The 20798-nt window shown below is 42.8% G+C and overlaps 1 protein-coding gene across 14 annotated transcripts in view; it reads right to left on the bottom strand.

Annotated features, from left to right (window-relative positions):
• Positions 1-20798, bottom strand: part of TAF1 (TATA-box binding protein associated factor 1) — a 97534-nt gene that overhangs the window by 69423 nt on the left and 7313 nt on the right. For 12 of the 14 annotated variants that reach the window (XM_032255927.1, XM_032255922.1, XM_032255914.1 and 9 more), the window contains exons 4-20: positions 18242-18361; positions 16662-16903; positions 15464-15682; positions 14833-15051; positions 14236-14443; positions 11680-11856; positions 10950-11077; positions 10745-10852; positions 10449-10622; positions 9483-9656; positions 8937-9041; positions 6058-6258; positions 5442-5583; positions 4952-5082; positions 4181-4261; positions 570-719; positions 289-408 (exon numbers count right to left, since the gene is read on the bottom strand). In XM_032255927.1, coding sequence (XP_032111818.1) covers positions 289-408; positions 570-719; positions 4181-4261; positions 4952-5082; positions 5442-5583; positions 6058-6258; positions 8937-9041; positions 9483-9656; positions 10449-10622; positions 10745-10852; positions 10950-11077; positions 11680-11856; positions 14236-14443; positions 14833-15051; positions 15464-15682; positions 16662-16903; positions 18242-18361 — 2699 coding nt within the window. The remainder of the gene's footprint in view (positions 1-288; positions 409-569; positions 720-4180; positions 4262-4951; positions 5083-5441; positions 5584-6057; positions 6259-8936; positions 9042-9482; positions 9657-10448; positions 10623-10744; positions 10853-10949; positions 11078-11679; positions 11857-14235; positions 14444-14832; positions 15052-15463; positions 15683-16661; positions 16904-18241; positions 18362-20798) is intronic. The other 2 variants (XM_032255917.1, XM_032255924.1) reach the window with 1 other exon arrangement.

The raw sequence follows: 20798 nt of genomic DNA, 5'->3' as shown, positions 1-20798 counted from the left end.
ACACACACACACACACACACACACACACACACACACACACACACACACATCATACAGGGATTTCAAAGGACTAGCCAATGTACACAATTAGTTAGGCCAAAAAAAAAAAAAAAAAATCATCCCAAAGCAGATTACAAAGAAAGATAACTCCTGAAACAATATCTAAGACTTGGCCTACTATACCCTACAATACAAAGTTCCCCAGATAGTTCTTTACATCTGCCTCCTAGCAATTCCCTCTCTATAGAAAGCCCCTAGTATCCTCTATGTTTTTACTTCCACACTCACCTCTTCCTCAGGCACACCAAATTTACGTAGAAGTTGCTTGGCATTTTTCAGAGAAAGGCGACGAAGGTCTGCATCTGTTCCTGTCACTGTCTTCTTCACTGGCTGCGGCTCTTTATCATCCTACCTCAAACAACAACAAAAAAAGTGATAATCCTAAAAACCTGAGCTCCTTATAAGTAGGCATCTAAGTCATTCTTCTAACTTAACTACATTCCAAGTCCTCCACTCACCCATTTCTTTCTCCCTTGACTTTCTCATTCTAGAAATAAACACAATCTCACCTTCTGCTGTGTTGGTTTGTTTGGAATCTTCACATAGGAGAATCCTTCACCACACCCTGTGGGATCGGCCACTCCAGTCACCTCTAGGAGACACTTGCCCTTCATGGCAGCAATGAAGGCCCTTGTGGTGTTCCAAGGAGCAGTGCGAACCTGAGATTAAAAAATGGTTTTCAGGGCAATGGGAAGCATTTGTTCTATGTCTAGCCAATACCTACAAGAGTATAATAATTACAATTTCATGCTTTCCTTTTTTCTACTTTTTAATTTTTGTGGGTTCATGCTTTCTTAAACTGTCCACAAAAATCAACAGTTAAATAAGAGATCAAGAGCTCAGCCAAGATAAGGAGGAAAATAAGGAACAGTGGTATGCCTTCAGCCCCATATCCTTTGGACTTCAATAAGCATTCTTAAGGACAGTGTTTTCCTCACAGTCATGATACTTAAAGTTAGACTAATGACTACATTTTATTGTCCAATTGCTCAAATACCTGTTAGGGAATGAAATCTATTTTCTCAAAATAGTTGATATACTTGCTTTAAAAGCATGGGCCCCCTATGCCAGTGACACTAAACCAAAGCCCATTCTACTTCTGCCACTGGTTTGGTCAAAAAGGTCTGTCCTCTCCTGGGAACCTGAATAGTGTTTACTAAACCCCCCAAATTCTTAAAAAATTAAGCCAAGGGGTGACTGTGCCTGCCCACACAGACCAGTCAGGAGTACACATGAGGCCAGGTGTGGTGGCTCATGCCTGTAATCCCAACACTCTGGGAGGCTGAGGCAGGCAGATATCTTGAGACCAGGAGTTCAAGACCAGCCTGGCCAACATGGTGAAACCCCGTCTCTACTAAAAATACAAAAATCAGCCAGGGGTGGTGGCGCACATCTATAGTCCCAGCTACTCAGGGGCCTGAGGCATGAGAATGGCTTGATCCCAGGGGGCAGAGGTTGCAGTGAGCAGAGACTGCACCACCACGCACTCCACCCTGGGTGACAGAGTAAGACTCTGTCTCAAAAAAAAAAAAAAAAAAAAGAGTAGACCAGACACAGTGGCTCACACCTGCCTCCCCTACTTTGGGGAGGCCAAGGTGAGCAGATCATCTGAAGTCAGGAGCTCGAGACCAGCCTGACCAACATGGAGAAACCTCATCTCTAAGAAAATTACAAAATTAGCCAGCTAATCCCAGTTACTGGGGAGACTGAGGCAGGAGAATCACTTGAATCCAGGAGGTGGAGGTTGCAGTGAGCCGAGATTGTGCAACTGCACTCCAGCCTGGACAACAAGAGTACACGTGATTAGCAAGAAAATGGCCCAATTCTCTAAAATTCAATCTTGAAAGCCACTCAACAGAATTCTTTTTTCCGTTTTAATTAAAAAAATTTGTTTTTCTTTTTTGGAGGCAGGATCTCACTATGTTGGCCAGGCTGGTCTTAAACTCCTGGCCTCAAACAATCCTCCCCCCTTGGCCTCCCAAAGTGCTAGGATTACAGGCCTGAGCCACTGTGCCTGGCCTCAACAGAATTCTGAATTTCTGAAATTCTTAGATATTCACTCATTTTTCATTCCAACCTCAAAATAGTAGTACAACAATGATTCTTTACTCACTCTGTGTGGCCTCATTTTCTGCTTTATTTTATAATTACTTAATTCATTTAATAAATATGTATTGAATACCAACCACACACTACTCCATGCTACTTTTCATGAACCTCAAGTCAATGAGGGAAAAACAGCCAACCAAATTCAGTACTATGTGATCATGGTAAGAAAGTAAAGGAGGCCAGGCACAGTGGCTCATGCCTATAATCCCAACACTTCAGAAAGCCAAGGCAGGACGATAGTTTGAGCCCAGGAGTTCAAGATCAGCCTGAGCAACACAGTGAGACCCCATTTCTTTTTGTTTGTTTTGAGACGAAGTGTCGCTCTTTTTGTCCAGGCTGGAGTGTGATGGCGTGGTCTCAGCTTGCTGCAATCTCTGCCTCCCAGGTTCAAGTGATTCTCCTGCCTCAGCCTCCCGAGTAGCTGGGATTACAAGCATGCGCCACCACGCCGGTTAATTTTGTTTTTTCTGTGACAGAGACTTGCTCTATTATCCAAGCTGGAGTCCAGTGGTACGATCTTGACTCACTGCAACCTCCACCTCCTGGGTTCAAGCGATTCTCCTGCCTCAACCTCCTGACTAGGTGAGACTACAGGTGCGTGCCACCACGCCTGGCTAATTTTTGTATTTTTAGTAGAGATGGGGTTTCACCATATTGGCCGGGCTGGTCTCAAACTCCTGACCTCGTGATTCGCCCGCCTTGGCCTCCCAAAGTGCTGGGATTACAGGCATGAGCTACCACACCTGGCCTAATTTTGTATTTTTAGTACAGACAGGATTTCACCATGTTGGCCAAGCTGGTCTCGACCTCCTGACCTCAGGTGATCCGCTCATCTCAGCCTCCCAAAGCGCTGAGATTACAAGTGTGAGCCACTGCGCCTGGCCATGAGACCCCATTTCTACAAAAAATGTAAACAATTAGCTGGGTGTGGTGGTGTGTGCCTGCTGTCCGAGCTACTCGAGAGGCTGAGGTAGAAGGATTGCTTGAGCCCAGGAGTTCAAGGCTACAGTGAGCTGTGATCTCACCACTGTACACCCTGGGTAACCACAGCAAGACCCTGTCTTGGGGGGAAAAAAAAAAGTAAAGAGGTGCTATATGTACATAATGAAAGGAGAATATCATCCAATCCAAACCCAGGGTGGAATGAGGGAAAAAGGAAACGATTCCCAGAGAAAATAACTTGTAGATGAGAGTCAAATGGCAGAGTGAAAAAAAAAATATGTCACCACAGGACGTAACAGCTGCAAAAATCTGGAATAGGAGAGAAAATTAAGAAACTGAAGGAACTTCAGTATGGTTGGAGCTTAGACTATAAGACAAGAGATGAAAGGAGGTCAGCGTTACATTCAAGTCCCAAATCACGTAGAGTCTTATAAATCATGTCAAAGTCTTCTTTCTTTTAAAAAAAAAAAAAAAAAAAAAAAAATGCAAATTCTGCCAGGCACAGTAGCTCATGCCTGTAATCCCAGCATTTTGGGAGGCAAAGACAAGGGGATCACTTGAGGTCAGGAGTTTGAGACTAGCCTGGCCAACATGGTAAAACCCCATCTCTACTAAAAATACAAAAAATTAGCTGGGCATGGTGGCACACACCTGCAGTCCCAGCTACTCGGGAGGCTGAGGCAGGAGGATCACTTGAACCCAGGAGGCGGAGGTTGCAGTGAGCCAAGATCACAGCACTGCACTCTAGCTTGGTGACAGAGTAAAACTCCATCTCAAAAAAACAAACAAAAAAAACCTATCATATCAAATATCATCTTTTCTGACATGAATAAAGTAGGAAGGCATCAAATAGTATACTTTAAATGTGTGCCGTTTACTGTATGTCAATTTTATCTCAATAAAGCTGTCTCTTGTTTTCTGCTGGCATGGATAAAGTAGGAAGCATCAAATGGCATACTTTAAATGTGTACAGTTTATTGTTTATTAATTTTATCTCAACAAAGCTGTCTCTTTTAAAAGGATAAATAAGATGTATTAAAGACTAATACAAACTAGTATAAAGCCTTACTTCATCATCAATCTTCATCTGGAAATCTTCCTCATTTTCTTCTTCTGGAGCAAAAAAGGATTTCTCACCATAGCCAGCATCCTGGAAAGGACAGATCCATGCATAAATCAGTCAGTTAAAAAACACAAAGCACAAGTTTTTTTTTACTGAATAGCAAGTACAGAATATGCATAGATGGATTCCAAAGTCTTCACTGTATCTAACACCAACGGCATATCCTTAAGCCATGAGAAGATACATTACCACAGGCCAAGGAGCTTACTAGCGGATATACAGATAGTTACACCCCATAAACAAGCTGAACAGAGATGCTCATTAACTGAGACTCATTAACTCAGTGGGACAGAGCTGTGCTGTCCCACCCCAGCTGGGACTTTTCTGTTTTGGCCTTGTAAGAATTCTGTAAACCATACATTCAGCACCATCATCATCTCTGCCCACCTAAGAGGCTGACAAATACCTTCCCTTATATGCTTATCGTGCAAAGAAGAGATTAAAGTCAGCCAGTCACCATTTTCAAAGCAAAACAATATGCCCAAAGTTCCTCATTAAGCCTTCCCACTGATACTTAGCTACGCTGTAGTTTTCTCCAGAACTGATGGACATAGGAAGTACTTTATACAACTTGAACTTTTTAGTAATTGGTAATAATCTAGTAACCACCATCCCTAAGCCAGTGAGACAGAGAGTCTTCTCTCTCATCTCCCTGGGGGGGGGGGAGGGGTGGCAATAACCACAGGCATAAGTGGTGTCTAAGAGGAAGGTGTTTACCTTCAGTCGTTGCTCTGCAGCTATCATGCTATAATAAGCACAGCACTGCTCTGGTGACACCATAGCTCTGATCTCTTCTTCCGTTGGTAAACGAAAATCAGACTTAAGCACCCACCAGTTTGAGTCCATCCCTGGAAAAGACATATACACAGAGAATGAAACCATTCTGAATTCCAAAGGCCCTGATATTTATTGACAGCAACAGGGACAGCAAACCAAAACTGTAACAGGCCTAGCCACAGTTGGCATGACTGGCCAAGAAAACCCCTACTGCTAAGTTTCCTACAATTCATAAAAGATATCCAATAATCACATTAAATTTCCTGGCAGCCAAAATCAAAAAAGCAACCAGAGCCTTAGAAGATTTGCTACCTCCTTTCAACTGCCATCAATTTCTATTTTATTAACTATATGTTTATTCTTTAACTCAAAGCCATCAAAATTATTTTCTTGGAAAAAGGCAGACAAATAACTAGTTACAACGTATGACCTGTGCGTTTGAAGTCAGCGCAGAGCTTTAGCCTCTTCCGGATGCTGCTTTCTGAATGGGAAGGAAAGGCTTTTTTTATATCTTCCATTCGTATCCTCCGTGGCCGATCTTTACTCTTCCAGAAAAGACGGTAAATAAAAACCTGTCCAACAAACCAAGTGTATTTTTTTTGGCAAAGGAAAGGATAAAAGTCCTCACTAGGGCCTCTTCCCTTGCTAAGCTCTAATGTATTTTCATCTTTCCTAATGTGCTCCCAAACCCACACATCCCATATTTTCTGAGACAGTCTCACTCTGTCTCTACCCAGACTGGAGTGCAGTGCCACGATCTCAGTTCACTGCAACCTCTGCCTACCAAGCTCCAGCAATTTTCTTGCCTCTGCCTCCAGAGTAGCTGGGACCATACGTGCACGCCACCACGCCCGGTTAATTTTTATATTTTTAGTAGAGACAGGGTTTTGCCATGTTAGCCAGGCTAGTCTCAAACTCCTGACCTCAAGTGATCCACTTGCCTCAGCCTCCCAAAGTGCTGGGATTATAGGCATGAGCCACCACACCCGCCCCAACGTACCCTTTCTATCTACTACCCAACCCCCTCCCTATCCTCCCATTCTTACCTGTAGAAAATCTCGAATATGCGTATTGGCCCTTTTGGAGTTAGGCCCAGGAACTTCAAATAAGGGACACTGCTGGCCAACCACAAAAATATCCACTAATTCCCGAATATAGTAACCCTGTCTTGTCCGAATGATCAGGAAATCAGTTTCTGGCATCTTATGAAGATAAATTGGAGCACGAAAAAGGTTGTTCTCAAATGCCTAACAAAAGTAAAACCACAAAAGTTATATACAGAGTAGTCCTAGGAAATTCAGTCAACTACTGAGAAAGAAAAATCAAGCTTATTGCTCTCCATCTTCATCATGCCATCTAAGGTCTATCCAATAATACAAATAAATTATAATATGGATTATCAAATACAATTAAACAATTCTTCATCCACTGTCTATCCTTCAGAGTCAGTAGGGTAGAAAATACAGCATGTAAATTCAGATGATGCTAGCTCTGCCATTACCTGTATGATGTCAGACAAGCTATTTAACATGTCTGAGCTTAGTTTCCCTCACCTACAAAACAGAGATAACTTAAAAATGCCCACACCTTGGGGGTAGGGGTAGGGAAAAAAAAGATGCCTATACCTCACAGGACTGCTATGAAGATTACAAATGAAGATTACTTCATAATGTACTAAGTACTATACTACTACTCTAGATGCCAGTGTAGCCCGACATACAACAGATGAGAATAACATTTGTTGAATAAATTAGGGAATTAATAAACAAATAAAACAACACTGGGCACAGTGGCTCATGCCTGTAATCCCAGCACTTTGGGAGGCCGAGGGGAGTAGATCACTTGACCTCCGGAGTTCAAGACCAGCCTGGGTAACATGACAAAACCCCGCCTCTACAGAAAATAATTAGCTGGATGTGGTGGCATGCACCTGTTGTCCCATCTACCTGGGAGCCTGAGGTGGGAGGATGGCTTGAGCCCAGGAGGCAGAAGTTGCAGTGAGCCAAGATCATACCACTGCACTCCAGCCTGGGTGACAGAGCCAGACCCTGTCTCCAAATAAATCATAAAACAACCAATGAGGTAGAAAGAGTGCTAGACAGAATAGGCTGGAAAAAAAGGAGAACAAGACAGTAGGACAGAGGACAGCTGAACAGAAACATGTGAGCTAGTTTAAGTAGAGGCCAGATAGGGATCAACTGTCACAAGAAGCCTGAGTCTAAGGAAAGCCTTCTGGAAATCAGAAGAGTAGACAGAAGGAGGGAAGATCATCAGTATGAGTGTGGAAAGAAAATTCTAAAGGTGAAATATAGGCAGAAAAAAGAATTACAGAAGAATATAGTAAAACATCTTTAACAGACTACAAAAGTAGCCACAAAAGAAGAGGCTGGATTGGTAGAAAACCTCAACAGAAAGCTCCAGGGAGAGAACAACAACATAAAGATGATACTGAAAGTCTGGTAGGCAATAAACTATGGATATAAAGGATAAAGAAAAAACTGAGCTTTGCTGATGCTTTGGGAGAATAAACAATAACAACAGTAGAATAAACTAGGTATAAGAAAAGGACAAATGGGCCGGGCGCGGTGGCTCAAGCCTGTAATCCAAGCACTTTGGAGGCCAAGGCGGGCAGATCACCTGAGGTCAGGAGTTCAAGACCAGCATGACCAACACGGTGAAACCCTGTCTTTAAAAAAAAAAAAAAAAAAAGAATAGGACAAATGGTTACAATTGCCAAGAGAAATGAAATAGAGGAAAAAACAAGATAGGAGTGTGCTAGAGATTTTCCACATCATTCGTGGACCACCATACTTACCCCCTGAATATATAAAAGCTGTTACCCGAGGGCCTCTTTACATGCATTAGAACAAATGAGGAAAAAAAAAGCATTTCACTATGACTGGGGACTGTAGATGGCACAGTGGTTCAATATTCACAAAAAACACAGCTAATATGATCAAAATATTATTAATTTTATATACAAAAATTAAACATTCATGGCTGGGCGCGGTGGCTCAAGCCTGTAATCCCAGCACCTTGGGAGGCCGAGGCGGGTGGATCACAAGGTCAAGAAATCGAGACCATCCTGGTCAACATGGTGAAACCCCGTCTCTACTAAAAATACAAAAAATTAGCTGGGCATGGTGGCGCGTGCCTGTAATCCCAGCGACTCAGGAGGCTGAGGCAGGAGAATTGCCTGAACCCAGGAGGCAGAGGTTGCGGTGAGCCGAGATTGCGCCATTGTACTCCAGCCTGGGTAACATGAGTGAAACTCCGTCTCAAAAAAAAAAAAAAAAAAAAAAAAAAAATAAACATTCATAAATTATAGTAAATTCATCCTACGTTGACTGTTTTATGCTTCCCAGATGTTACTGAGCTTACCAGTGTGTATTTTTAAAAACCTATTTTATGTTTAGCCTAATAATAACACAATTCACGGTTTGTTTTTTTAAGAGACGGGGGTCTCGCTATGTTGCCCAGGCTGGAGTGCAGTGGCTATTCACAGGCGCAATCCTACTACTGATCAGCACGGGAGTTTTGACCTGCTCCATTTCTGACCTGGGCCGGTTCACCACTCCTTAGGCAACCTGGTGGTCCTCTGCTCCCAGGAGGTCACCATATTGATGCGAAACTTACTGTGGACACCCGATCGGTATAGCGCACTACAGACCAGAACTCCTGGGCTCAAGTGATCTTCCCACCTCAGCCTCCCAAGTAGCTGGGACTACAGGCACACGCACCGCACCCAGCCACAGTCAGTTTTAAGAAAAAGATTTCTTTAAAACATTTTTGGATTATATGGATCTTCTTTGTACTTGATATATAAACCATCTCAATCGACTAGAATTATAATCTTTCTGGGCTGACTGGCTCCTCATTTATCAATTTCCTTAGTTAACAGTAAAAATAGGAAAGAATTCCTTACCTGCAGTAACTGGCCAGGATGGAGAGAGCCCAGAAAAGGAGATGTATGGCAGTAAACAGTTTCCCCATATTTACAATCTGGTGCTCCAGGATCTTTTCCAGGTTTCTATAAGGAACACAGAAGATCCAGTTATTAATCACAGAATATAATCAATAATCCTATACAATATGAGCATAGCACTTTACTAACACAGGTTGAGTATCCCTTCACCAAAATGCTTGGGACCAGAAGTGTTTTGAATTTTGGAATAGTTGCATTATACTTACCAGGTGGCCATTTTAAATCTGGAAATCCAAAATGCTCCAATGAGCATTTCCTTTGAGTATCATGTTAGTGATCAAAAACTTTTGGATTTTCACTTTGAATTCTGAGATTTGAGATTCTCAATGTTATTACAAAAAAGGTACCACTCCTTTCTCCCAAGAAACTTATGGTATAAATGTGTTCACAGGTTATCAGTAGTTCTCTAACTACAGCTATATTAATAACAAAAAGTTTGTCCGTAAGCAAAATACACATTAAAAAAAATTTTCTGAGCAGACTCACCCGTTTATAATAGTTCTTTATCTTGGTTGCCATGCCAACCTGCATCATTAAGGGTCCATTTTCCTCACTATATTCTGCAAGAATAAGATCTCCATCTTTGCCTGTGAGGTCCTGAGGTGTGCGCATAAAAAACATCTCTCCACCACCTGAAGCTTGCCTCTCTTGTTCTCTCATCTGACCAGAAAAAAGAAAATACCATCTAGCTCCTGACAGGACAACTACTACACACAATGAAGTTGTTCAATCTGAGACAAACATACCAAAAAGATTTTACCTTGCTATTTTTCAATTTCGTAATGAAAACTTTCAAATATACTGTAAAGTTCAAAGAATAGTACAGTCAGCCCTCCATATCCACGTATGGGTTCTGCATCCGTGAATTCAACCAACCACAGATAGAAAATATTCAGAAAATAAAACTGCATCTGTGCTGAACAGATACAGACTTTTCTTGTCATTATTCCCTAAACAGTAAAACAACTATTCACAAAGCATTTACATTGGAGTAGATATTATAAGTAATCTAGAGACGACTTAAAGTATAAGAGAGGATGTGCATAGGTTATGTGCAAATATTATGCTATTATAACAGAGACAGGAACAACTAAACATTTTGGTATCCGGAGGAGGTCCTAGAACCAATCTCCCATGGATACCTAAGGACGACTGTACTATGAAAACTTATTATCCCACATAACTGTTTATATCTTGCCATTTTTAAAAACCTGTATCTTTCTATAGACTTTGCTAGATGATTTTTGAAAGATGCAGTCATTGTGATGCCTCACCTTTAAATATTTTCACATGCATCGCTTAACAATAAAGACATTCTCTCCTAAATAACCAAAATAACGTTCTATCACATCTAATAACCAATTCCCTAATACCATCTAATATCCGGTACATTTTCCTAATTTATATCCCAATATCCTTTATAGCTGTTTTCTAACCAGAATTCAACTATACCTTGGCTTTTTTTTTGATGTGCTTTAGCAAAGGTTGGACTGAGTGGGGACCTGGCTGAGACAGTGCCCCAAATGAGTACTTTTTCAGAGGTGGGCGATGGAACTGCCGGAGTTTGATGGGCCCCATGTGGGTAGGAAAGAAGGGCTGCCGTAATTCCACAGCAGGAATTGAGTGCTAAAACAGGAAACGGAAGGGTTAAAATTAGCTAATTCCAGCCTAATTAAGATTTTCCCATATACTCTGTCAGAACAAAGCCATGGGGTTCTCCTCTATCACAGAAAAGACACTATTTGTACCTGGATAATATTCCCTCCAAAGGTGCCTCGAAGACCCTGTTGCTTGGGGTAATAATACTCATCATTGGAGAGATTCCACGGATCTTTCACTTCTGGCTGAGACATGTTCTAATGACAGATCATCAAACAAATCTTAGTCAGACTACCCTTCCCTATTACCTTTCTTTGTTCTTCTAAACACCAAGTCCCTTTTTTCTTCACACACCTGCTGTGGTTCCTCCTTGATGACTCCTGTTTTCCCTAAGAGAATTCGGCTCTTCTTCAGAGACGACTCCTTCTTACTCTCCTTGGAGGGGGAGTTAGAGGTGGCCTCTTCCTTCTCATCAGGAATTTCTGAGGATAAAACAAAAATCACTTGAGTTGCTATCCCTGAATATTCACCTTTCCTACAGACAAGTTTCCAGTTTTCTTTTTTAAGGTGGTGGATGTCCCAATGAAGTTCTTAACTAGGTCTTTCATCTCACCCCAGATCACTTCTAGTCCATGATTTACTAACTGAACTACACCTACACCTTTCACCCCAACCCAAATCACTTCTAGTCCATGATTCACTAACTGAACTACACACTTAACATCTCAAAAGTACTACTTTCCAACATTCCCACGTGAGTTTTTCCTAAGCAATACACAAAAAATATAAACAGTCACAACTATGCTCTCTCAAACTGCTACCTAGAAGTTTCTAGTCCATGATTCGCTAACTGAATACACTATACTCTTGACCTCTCAAAGTTACAGCTTTCCAACATTCCTACATGAGTGTTCCCTAAGCATATACACAAGTAATATGAACAGCCAAAACTTCACTCTCTCAAGCTGCTACCTAGAAGTTTCTAGTCCTAATCTTCTCCAACCCTTCTGATTTCCTCCTGTCCCTTGACATTAACAGCAAGTTGCCAAAGGAGAAAGAACACTGGCGTCTGCCAGTAATATACCCAAAATGAGGTTCTCATCATTGGGATCAAGTGTCAAAACAGGAGGTTCCAACAGCCGGGGCATGGCCTGAGCATCCCAAATGATATTGTCTTCCCAGCGTCCATATACCAGATCCTCATTGTCAATGGGAAAAATGGAGTACCAAGGTTTGTCATCATCCAGAGTGGCTGCAAAACCTAGTTAAAACACAAGGAGAAAATAGTAACAGAAAACATTTATGCCCCTTTCAATCAAGATTCTGGCAAAGATAAAAAAAAAAGTCAATGTTAGTAGAGTTACTCATGTGCCCACTAAAAAGGAACCTACACCGCCTATTTCTCAATGTTGCAGGCCAGACACATGGCTCACACCTGTAATCCCAGCATTTTAGGAGGCCAAGGTGGGTCGATCACCTCAGGTCAGGAGTTCAAGACCAGCCTGACCAACATGGTGAAATCCTGTCTCTACAAAAAAATACAAAAATTAGCTGGGCGTGGTAATGCATGCCTATAATCCCAGCTACTCAGGAGGCTGAGGCAGGAGAATCACTTCAACTCAGGAGGCAAAGGATGCAGTGAGTCGAAATCATGCCATTCCACTCTAGCCTGAGCCAACAAGAGTAAAACTCCATCTCAATCAATCAATAAATAAAACAATATTGTAATCAAAAATGTTCATTGCAATATTGTTTATAATAGCTGAAATTTAAATAGCCTAAATGTTTAAGAAGGAACTGGTTAAATTATGATAATAAATGATATGTTAAAGTATGCTAACAATAAATGGTAGTCAACTGTATTAACAAATACAACATGTATCAGCAAATAAATTATGAAACATTCATAACAACACACAACCCATAAAGTTGGCAGAATGAAAGGGAAAAACCCTATGTCTTAGGTTTTAAAAATTAGACATTTTTGTATCCCGGTGCAGTGGCTCATGCCTGTAACCCCCAACACTTTGGGAAGCCAAAAGAGGCCAATCACTTAAGGTAAGGAGTTCCAGACCAGCCTGGCCAACCTGGTAAAACCCCTATCTCTGCTAAAAATACAAAAATTAGCTGGGTAGTGGTACACGCCTGTAATCCCAGCTACTCGTGAGGCTGAGGCACAATAATTACTTCAACCCAGGAGACAAACGTTGCAGTGAGCCAAGATCACACCAATGCATTCCAGCCTGGGCAGACTCTTAAAAAAAAAAAACAAAAAAAAACCTAGACATTTTTGTTTTTCTACCAAATTACAAAAGTAATCTAGCTTTCTGTTTATACAGTCTTCTATTTTTCATTTACACTAATAGGGTATCTTATATGTTGTTTCGTATCTTGTTTCTTTCCATTTAAAATGAGTTTCTCAAGCTAGGTGTGGTAACATGCACCTCAAGTCTCAGCTACTCGGGAGGCTGAGGCAGGAGGATCACTTGAGCCCAGGAGTTGAGTCCAGCCTGAGCAACACAGCAAGACTCTACCTCCACAAAAAAAACAGTAATTTAATTAAAATGAGTTTTCCATGTCATTAAATATTTTTATAAAGAACTCTAAATGTTCAGCCTGAGGAAGCTGACTGCCCTCAGTTAAAAAACAAAAAAACTCTCAGGAGGCTGAGGCAGGAGAACTGCCTGAACCCAGGAAGCGGAGGTTGCGGTGAGCCGAGATCGCGCCATTGCACTCCAGCCTGGGTAACAAGAGCGAAACTCCGTCTCCAAAAAAAAAAAAAACCTCTAAATGACAGAAAAATTTTTATTTATGTGGCTGGGTGGGGTGGCTCTTGCTTGTAATCCTTGTAATCCCAGCACTTTGGGAGAACAAGGCAGAAGGATCACTTGAATCCAGGGGTTTGAAACCAGTCTGGGCAATAAAGTGAGACCTTGTCTCACTAGGAAATAAAGAATAAAAGAGAAAAAAGTATTAAGTGAAGAATCACAGTATACAAAACTGTACATACAGAAATGAGCTCAACTACACACACAGAACATTGAAAATATACCAAAAATTAACAGTTGATAACCTCCAGAGAGATTAAGTGATTTTTTTTTATGCTATACTATTTACAAAATTTTTTACATTAAGGATGGCATACCTTAAAAAAAAAACAAACACCTATTTAAGGAGAAAAAAAAGAAACTCGAATTCTAAATACAAAGGGACGTGGGAAACAAAAATATACTATAAAGTACTGTTATAGTTCAGAAAGATATTTAACTTCAGGCCGGGCGTGGTGGCTCACGCCTGTAATCCCAGCACTTTGGGAGGCTGAAGCAGGTGATCACCTGAGGTTAGGAGTTCGAGACCGGCCTGACCAACATGGAGAAATCTCGTTTCTACTAAAAATACAAAAATTAGCCGGGCATGGTGGTGCATGCCTGCAATCCCAGCTACTCAGGAGGCTGAGGCAGAATGCTTGAACTCAAGAGGCAGAGGCTGTGGTGAGCCAAGATCATGTCACTGCACTCCAGCTGGGGCAACAAGAAGGAAACCCCGTCTCAAAAGAAAAAAAAAAATCACAGCTAAGCCCACTTATGGTGACTAAGATTAAGGGCAGTATATGCTAGACACAGTTCGCACAGAAGCACACCTTGCTGAACATTGTAAGCCATAGCATTCCTAGTCATGCTAGAAGGAAGCCAGCCTGCCAGGCTTGCACGCTGAGGTTTTGTCCCTTTGTGTTTGACATCCTCCCCATCCCAGATAATATCATCCTCCCAATGCAGCTGTGTCACCATCAGGAAGTTTTCATCAGCCAGAAGATCAGTGCCATTGCTTTCCTCAAGCTTCCTAAATTCCTGTAGAAGTAGGGAAGGAAAAACACATTCCTGATTGGTCACTGGTCAAAGTGTCCACATTAGAAATATATTAGACACATCATCAGTGGTCTTTTTTTCTTATTACTTTTTGTTATATGTGGTCCTTTACTTGAAACAACCACCTGATAATGGAGGAATATTTGCCTCTTCCCACTCCTACTCTGGCACAACACTCATTTCACAAACAGAATCCTTAGAATAGGGCCTAGTTACCAGGGTGACATACCATACCAAATAAAAGGCTGAGATACCTAGATCTCCCACCAAAGAAACCCTACCCAATATCTCCCCAATTAAAATATAAAGCCAGTAAAAGTGACAGGAACCTGAGTACACTGATTCTTTTTTTACATACCAGTGTTACTCACCTCTACCATTCTAGATTTTATCACAGGTTCATGTTCTGTCTTTTTCAGTTTGAAGCCATAGTCAAACCCACTGCCATCTTCAGGGACACCCAGCATATCATACCACAGTCGGGCAGGCCCATAACGCCACTCAGCCACTCTTGGTTTAGTATCTGTCACTTTATCTATATCTCCAGTTGATTGGGAAAATTTGGACTCCACAGGAGCCATCATCGTGATCTGTAACAGAAGAAAGAAGTAAGAGCAGGGAGAATTTTCTGCCCAGATATCCTAAGGCTATAGAGAGTTAACAGTCAGGAGGAGAACTTAAGAGAAACTGTGAGGATGATTTACCTGGAGTTAGAATGTAAACAATGGAGGTGTATCATAGCACATTCCACCTATCAATCAAACCTTTTCAGCAGCATATCACCAAACACCCCTTTCATCGCCCCCTACCCCACCAAACATTTTTCTTCCCAAACTGGGAAGGGGCAGCCACTGAGACTGAACCCATGATTACTCATTGAGAATTAGCACAGAATTCTACCTGCTATGATGCTATTTACAATTTAGAAATAAGCTAGGGAGAATTCATTGAATTCATTTGTTCCTCTCATAGGCCTTAATCCCAGATCTCTACTTTGCCTACTTCATCATCAGAGAGACACTGCTCTGGAGGTGGTGGTGGAGCATAGTCGTAGTTCCACAAAGACTTCTGGCTGACTTCTGAGTCTACTGAGCATTCCACCTCCTGGATCTGTTCTTCCTGTATCAGCTCACGGTGCTTCTTTTTCCTCTTTCTCCGAGCACTCCGCCAAACAGATGGGACATTCTTCCCTGGTCCAAAAAGACGTAGGAAGCGTAATACCTAGAACACAGAACATATTACTATGACAGAGACTCAAAGTCAGTTAGCAAAACAGCATCATCTGAACCCGAAAACTCCCTTAGGACCTACTCAATTGTGGGGGAGAAATAAAGGAGTGCCGCATTCAGACCTGTAACATCTAACAAGAAAGTAAAGGAGTTTCCTTAATAATTTGGACTTCTTTTTTTTGTTTTTGTTTTTTTGAAATGGAGTCTTGCTCTGTCACCCAGGCTGGAGTACAATGGTGCGATCTCGGCTCACTGCAACCTCCACCTCCCGGGTTCCAGCGATTCTCCTGTCTCGGCCTCCTGAGTAGCTGGGATTACAGGCACATGCCACCACGCCCAGCTAATTTTTTTATTTTTTAGTAGAGACGGGGGTTTCACCATGTTGGCCAGGCTGGTCTTAAACTCCTGACCTCAAGGTGATCCACCCACCTCAGCCTCCCAAAGTGGTGGGACTACAGGCGTGAGCCACCGAGCCTGGCCTAGACTACTTACTTTAAGATGATAGGGAAATTTCCAAATAGCATAAAACCTATTTACTAACAATATATACAACTTTTAAAAAAAGACCTGGGCTGGGCGTGGTGGCTCACGCCTATAATCCCAGTGCTTTGGGTGGCTAAGGTGGGTAGATCACCAGGTCAGGAGTTCAAGACTCACGATGAAACTCCATCTCTACTAAAATACAAAAATTAGCCGGGCGTGGTGGTGGGTGCCTGTAATCCCAGCTACTCTGGAGGCTAAGGAAGGAGAATCGCCTGAATGCAGGAGGTGGAGGGTGCACTGAGCCGAGATCGTGCCACTGCACTCCAGCCTGGGCGACAGAGCCAGACTCGGTCTCCAAAAAAAAAAAAAAAAAAAAAAAAAGACGACGACGACGACTTAACAGCTCCATACTCAGCATCTTAACAACAAATCTCATTATTTAGAAGAGGTCAATGGTTTGCAATGTGGGTATTCTCCATAGAACATACCTTTCCAGGTCGAAATTCTGGAAAAAGTTCTGTGACACTTGGCAACAGCTTGGTGGCATCGTGCTGCATAATCCCAGCCAAAGGAAGAGTCAGCTTTCCATCCTCAGATTCTGCCTGTGTGGCTTCCTGAGATCCCATCTCAGATTCTGAGTCAGAGGAACTACTGAAGTCCACTTTCTCTGAGGCCAAAGAGGAAGGGGCAATGATGGAGGGCAAGATGATGCCTTCTCCATTTTCAGACACTGCAACAAGGAAGAGAAACCCCTTTGGCATATAACTGTGAACATATGTCCTCAAATTCCACAAACACCCACTTTAGGCTATACACATAGCTCCATGCCAGGAGATACAGTACCTAGCACCCAAATCATAATACTAGTATGCAACCCAGAAAACTCATTCCAACTTGTTATCTCCCATCATCTCCCAACTCACCATGTACCTGGTACCCTAGGGTTGTGATGAGGAAACAAACACTATTATTACATTTACTACTTTCCATTTTGTTTTGTTTTTTTTTGAGACAGAGTTCTGCTCTGTCACACAGGCTGGAGTGCAGTGGTGAGATTTCAGCTCACTGAAACCTCTGTCTCCCAGGTTCAAGTGATTCTACTGCCTCAGCCTCCCGAGTGGCTGGGATTACAGGCATGCGCCACCACGCCCACTAATTTTTTATTTTTAGTAGAGTCATGGGGGTCTCACCATCTTGGCCAGGCTGGTCTCAAACTCCTGACCTCAAATGATCTGCCCATCTCAGCCTCCCAAAGTGCTGGGATTACAGGTGTGAGCCACCACGCCTGGCCCTACTTTCTGTTAAGGGACCCATATTGTAACCAATAGCAAAATTATTTAATACTTTATACCAGTGAGATAGTCCTAGTTCAGAGACCCATGAGCTGGACAATTTTTTTAAACCCATAGGACAACATTAAGATTGTTTGGCAGCCAGGAGCGTTAAGGTATTTTATCAGCTAAAACACCACACCCAGCTGTATTAAAGACTCTTAACTGGGCTGGGTGCAGTGGCTCACTCCTGTAATCACGGCACTTTTTAGGAGGTCAAAGCGGATGGATCACCTGAGGTCAGGAGTTTAAGACCAGCCTGGCCAATGCAGTGAAACCCTGTCTCTATTAAAAATGCAAAATTTAGCTGGCCATGGTGGTGGGCACCTGTAATCCCAGCTACTTGGGAGGCTCAGGCAGGAGAATTGCTTGAACCCAGGAGGCAGAGGTTGCAGTGAGCCAAGATCGGGCCACTGTACTACAGCCTGGACAACAGAGTGAGACTCCATTTCAAAAAAAAAAAAAAAAATACTCTTAAGTGATTCTGATGGGTAGCCAGATGTGAGTAGCACTGACTAAACTACTACTTCTTGAGCCTATGTGAAAATACTGTTGCCAAGTGTTTTAAAAGTAAACTTCCCATTTATACTAAAATTTGAAATTGTATGAATTATTTCTAGAAGTTTTGTCCTTTCGTATAAGCTTAAGTTTGTCCCTTATGTGTTTGCCACAAGCCTGGACTTATGAATGGAAACTTGTTCCTAAGACAAAAGTAGACAATTTCTACTTCTACTTACCACCGGTAATAGCATCCTGGTCTTTATCCTTCTTCATTGGTCCCAGGGGTGGAGGTGGAGGAGGCATCAACTTGCAATCAATGTCTTCACAATCAGCATCATAGTCATCTTCATCATAATCTAAAAAAACGCAAGAACGTGATCTCCCCATATCCAAAACATTATACAACTGCCTTAAGCTTCTTTGCCACTCAAGAACTTAAAGCACCACATGAAGCACTATACATATCCCTTAAGAATACACAGTGAAAAAAGCAAGATGAGGGCCAGGCATGGTCGCTCACACGTGTAATCCCAGCACTTGGGAGGCCAAGATGGGCAGATCGCTTGAGCCCAAAAGCTCAAGACCAGCCTAGACAACATGGAGAAACCCCACCTCTACAAAAAATACAAAAATTAGCCAGGTGTGGTGGCACACGCCTATAGTACCAGCTACTCAGGAGGCTGAGGTGAGAGGACAGCTTGAGCACAGGAGGTCAAGGCTTTGATGAGCAGTAATCGTGTGACAGAGCAAGACCCCGCCTCAAAATAGTTTACACACACACACACACACACACACACACACACACACAAAATATGCAGCTTTAACTTTCAGACAGAGATGATGTCAAGGTGCAAGTCAATTGCTTTAACAGTATGTATAATATCTCACACAAGGTCAGGCATGGTGGCTCACATCTGTAATCCCAGCACTTTGAGAGGCAGAGGCAGGTAGATCACCTGAGGTAAGGAGTTCAAGACCAGCCTGGCCAACATGATAAAACCCCATCTCTCCTAAAAATACAAAAAAATTAGCTGGGCATCGTGGCAGGCATCTATAATCCCAGCTACTCAGAAGGCTGAAGCAGGACAATCACTTGAACCCAGTGAGCCGAGATCGTGCCACTGCACTCCAGCCTGGGCAACAAGAGTGAAACTCCATCTCAGATAAATAAATTAATTAAAAAATATATATTTCATACAAGATAGGATGGCTGGGGATGGTGGCTCACACCAGCACTTTGGGAAGGCTGAGGCGTGCAGATCACCTGAGGTCAGGAGTTCTGAGACCAGCCTAGCAAACATGACGAAACCCCGTCTCTAGCAAAAATACAAAAATTGGCCAGGCGTAGTGGCTCACACCTGTAATCCCAGCACTCTGGGAGGCCAAGATGGGCAGATCACCTGAGGTCAGCAGCTTGAGACCAGCCCGGCCAACATGGTAAAACCCCATCTCTACTAAAAATAAAAAAATTAGCTGGACATGGTGGTGGGCGCCTATAATCCCAACTACTCAGAGGCTAAGGCTGGGGAATCACTTGAACCCAGGAGACGGAGGTTGCAATGAGCAGAGATAGCACCATTATGCTCAAGCCTGAGGGTATGAAAAAAAAAAAATTAGCCAGGAGTGGCAGCGTGTGCCTGTAATCTCAGCTACTTGGGAGGATGAGGCACGAGAATCACTTGAACCGGGAGGCGGAGGCTGCAGTGAGGTAAGACTGCACCACTGCACTCTCCAACCTGGGCAACAGAGTAAAACTGTGTCTCAAAAAAAAGAAAAAAGGCCGGGTGCCGTGGTTCACACCTGTAATCCCAGCACTTTGGGAGGCCGAGGCAGGCAGATCACGAGGTCAAGAGATCAAGATCATCCTGGTTGACATGGTGAAACCCTGTCTCTATTAAAAATACAAAAAATTGGCCGGGCGCAGTGGCTCAAGCCTGTAATCCCAGCACTTTGGGAGGCCGAGGCGGGTGGATCACGAGGTCAAGAGATCGAGACCATCCTGGTCAACATGGTGAAACCCCGTCTCTACTAAAAATACAAAAAATTAGCTGGGCATGGTGGCGCGTGCCTGTAATCCCAGCGACTCAGGAGGCTGAGGCAGGAGAATTGCCTGAACCCAGGAGGCGGAGGTTGCGGTGAGCCGAAATCGCGCCATTGCACTCCAGCCTGGGTAACAAGAGCGAAACTCCGTCTCAAAAAAAAAAAAAAAAATACAACATATGAAAGAGCTTCCAAGAGCCATTTGAATCTTTGCTCCTTTCCTGACCCCCCCCCCACACACACATATATGTTTTTTTTAATCTTTTTAACTTAAAAATTTTTTTTTTCTTTTTAAGACGGGGTTTCATCATGTTGGTCAGACTAGTCTTGAACTCCCAACCTCAGCTGATCCGCCCGCCTTGGCCTCCAAAGTGCTTGGATTACAAGCGTGAGCCACCACGCCCGGCCACCTGACCATATATCTTTTAGAATTTTCATACTGGGCCAGGCACGGTGGCTCATACCTATAATCCCAGCACTTTGGGGGCCAAGGCGGTGGATCACCTGAGGTCAGGAGTTTGAGACCAGTCTGAAAACATGGTGAAACCCTGTCTCTACTAAAAATACGAAAATTAGCCAGGCATAGTTGCGGGCACCTGTTATCCCAGCTACTAGGGGAAGCTGAGACAGAATAGCTTGAACCCAGGAGGCAGAGGTTGCAGTGAACTGAGATCGTGCCACTATACTCCAGCCTGGGGGACAGAGCAAGACTCTGTCTCCAAAAAAAAAAAAAAAAAAAAAAAAAAAAAAAAA

Source organism: Sapajus apella, unplaced genomic scaffold (genome assembly GCF_009761245.1).
Source record: "Sapajus apella isolate SASKATOON/1434 unplaced genomic scaffold, GSC_monkey_1.0 scaffold91, whole genome shotgun sequence".
Lineage (NCBI taxonomy): Eukaryota > Metazoa > Chordata > Mammalia > Primates > Cebidae > Sapajus > Sapajus apella.
The sequence above is the reverse complement of the archived record's forward strand: the minus strand, read 5'-3'. Positions and strand labels throughout refer to the sequence as shown.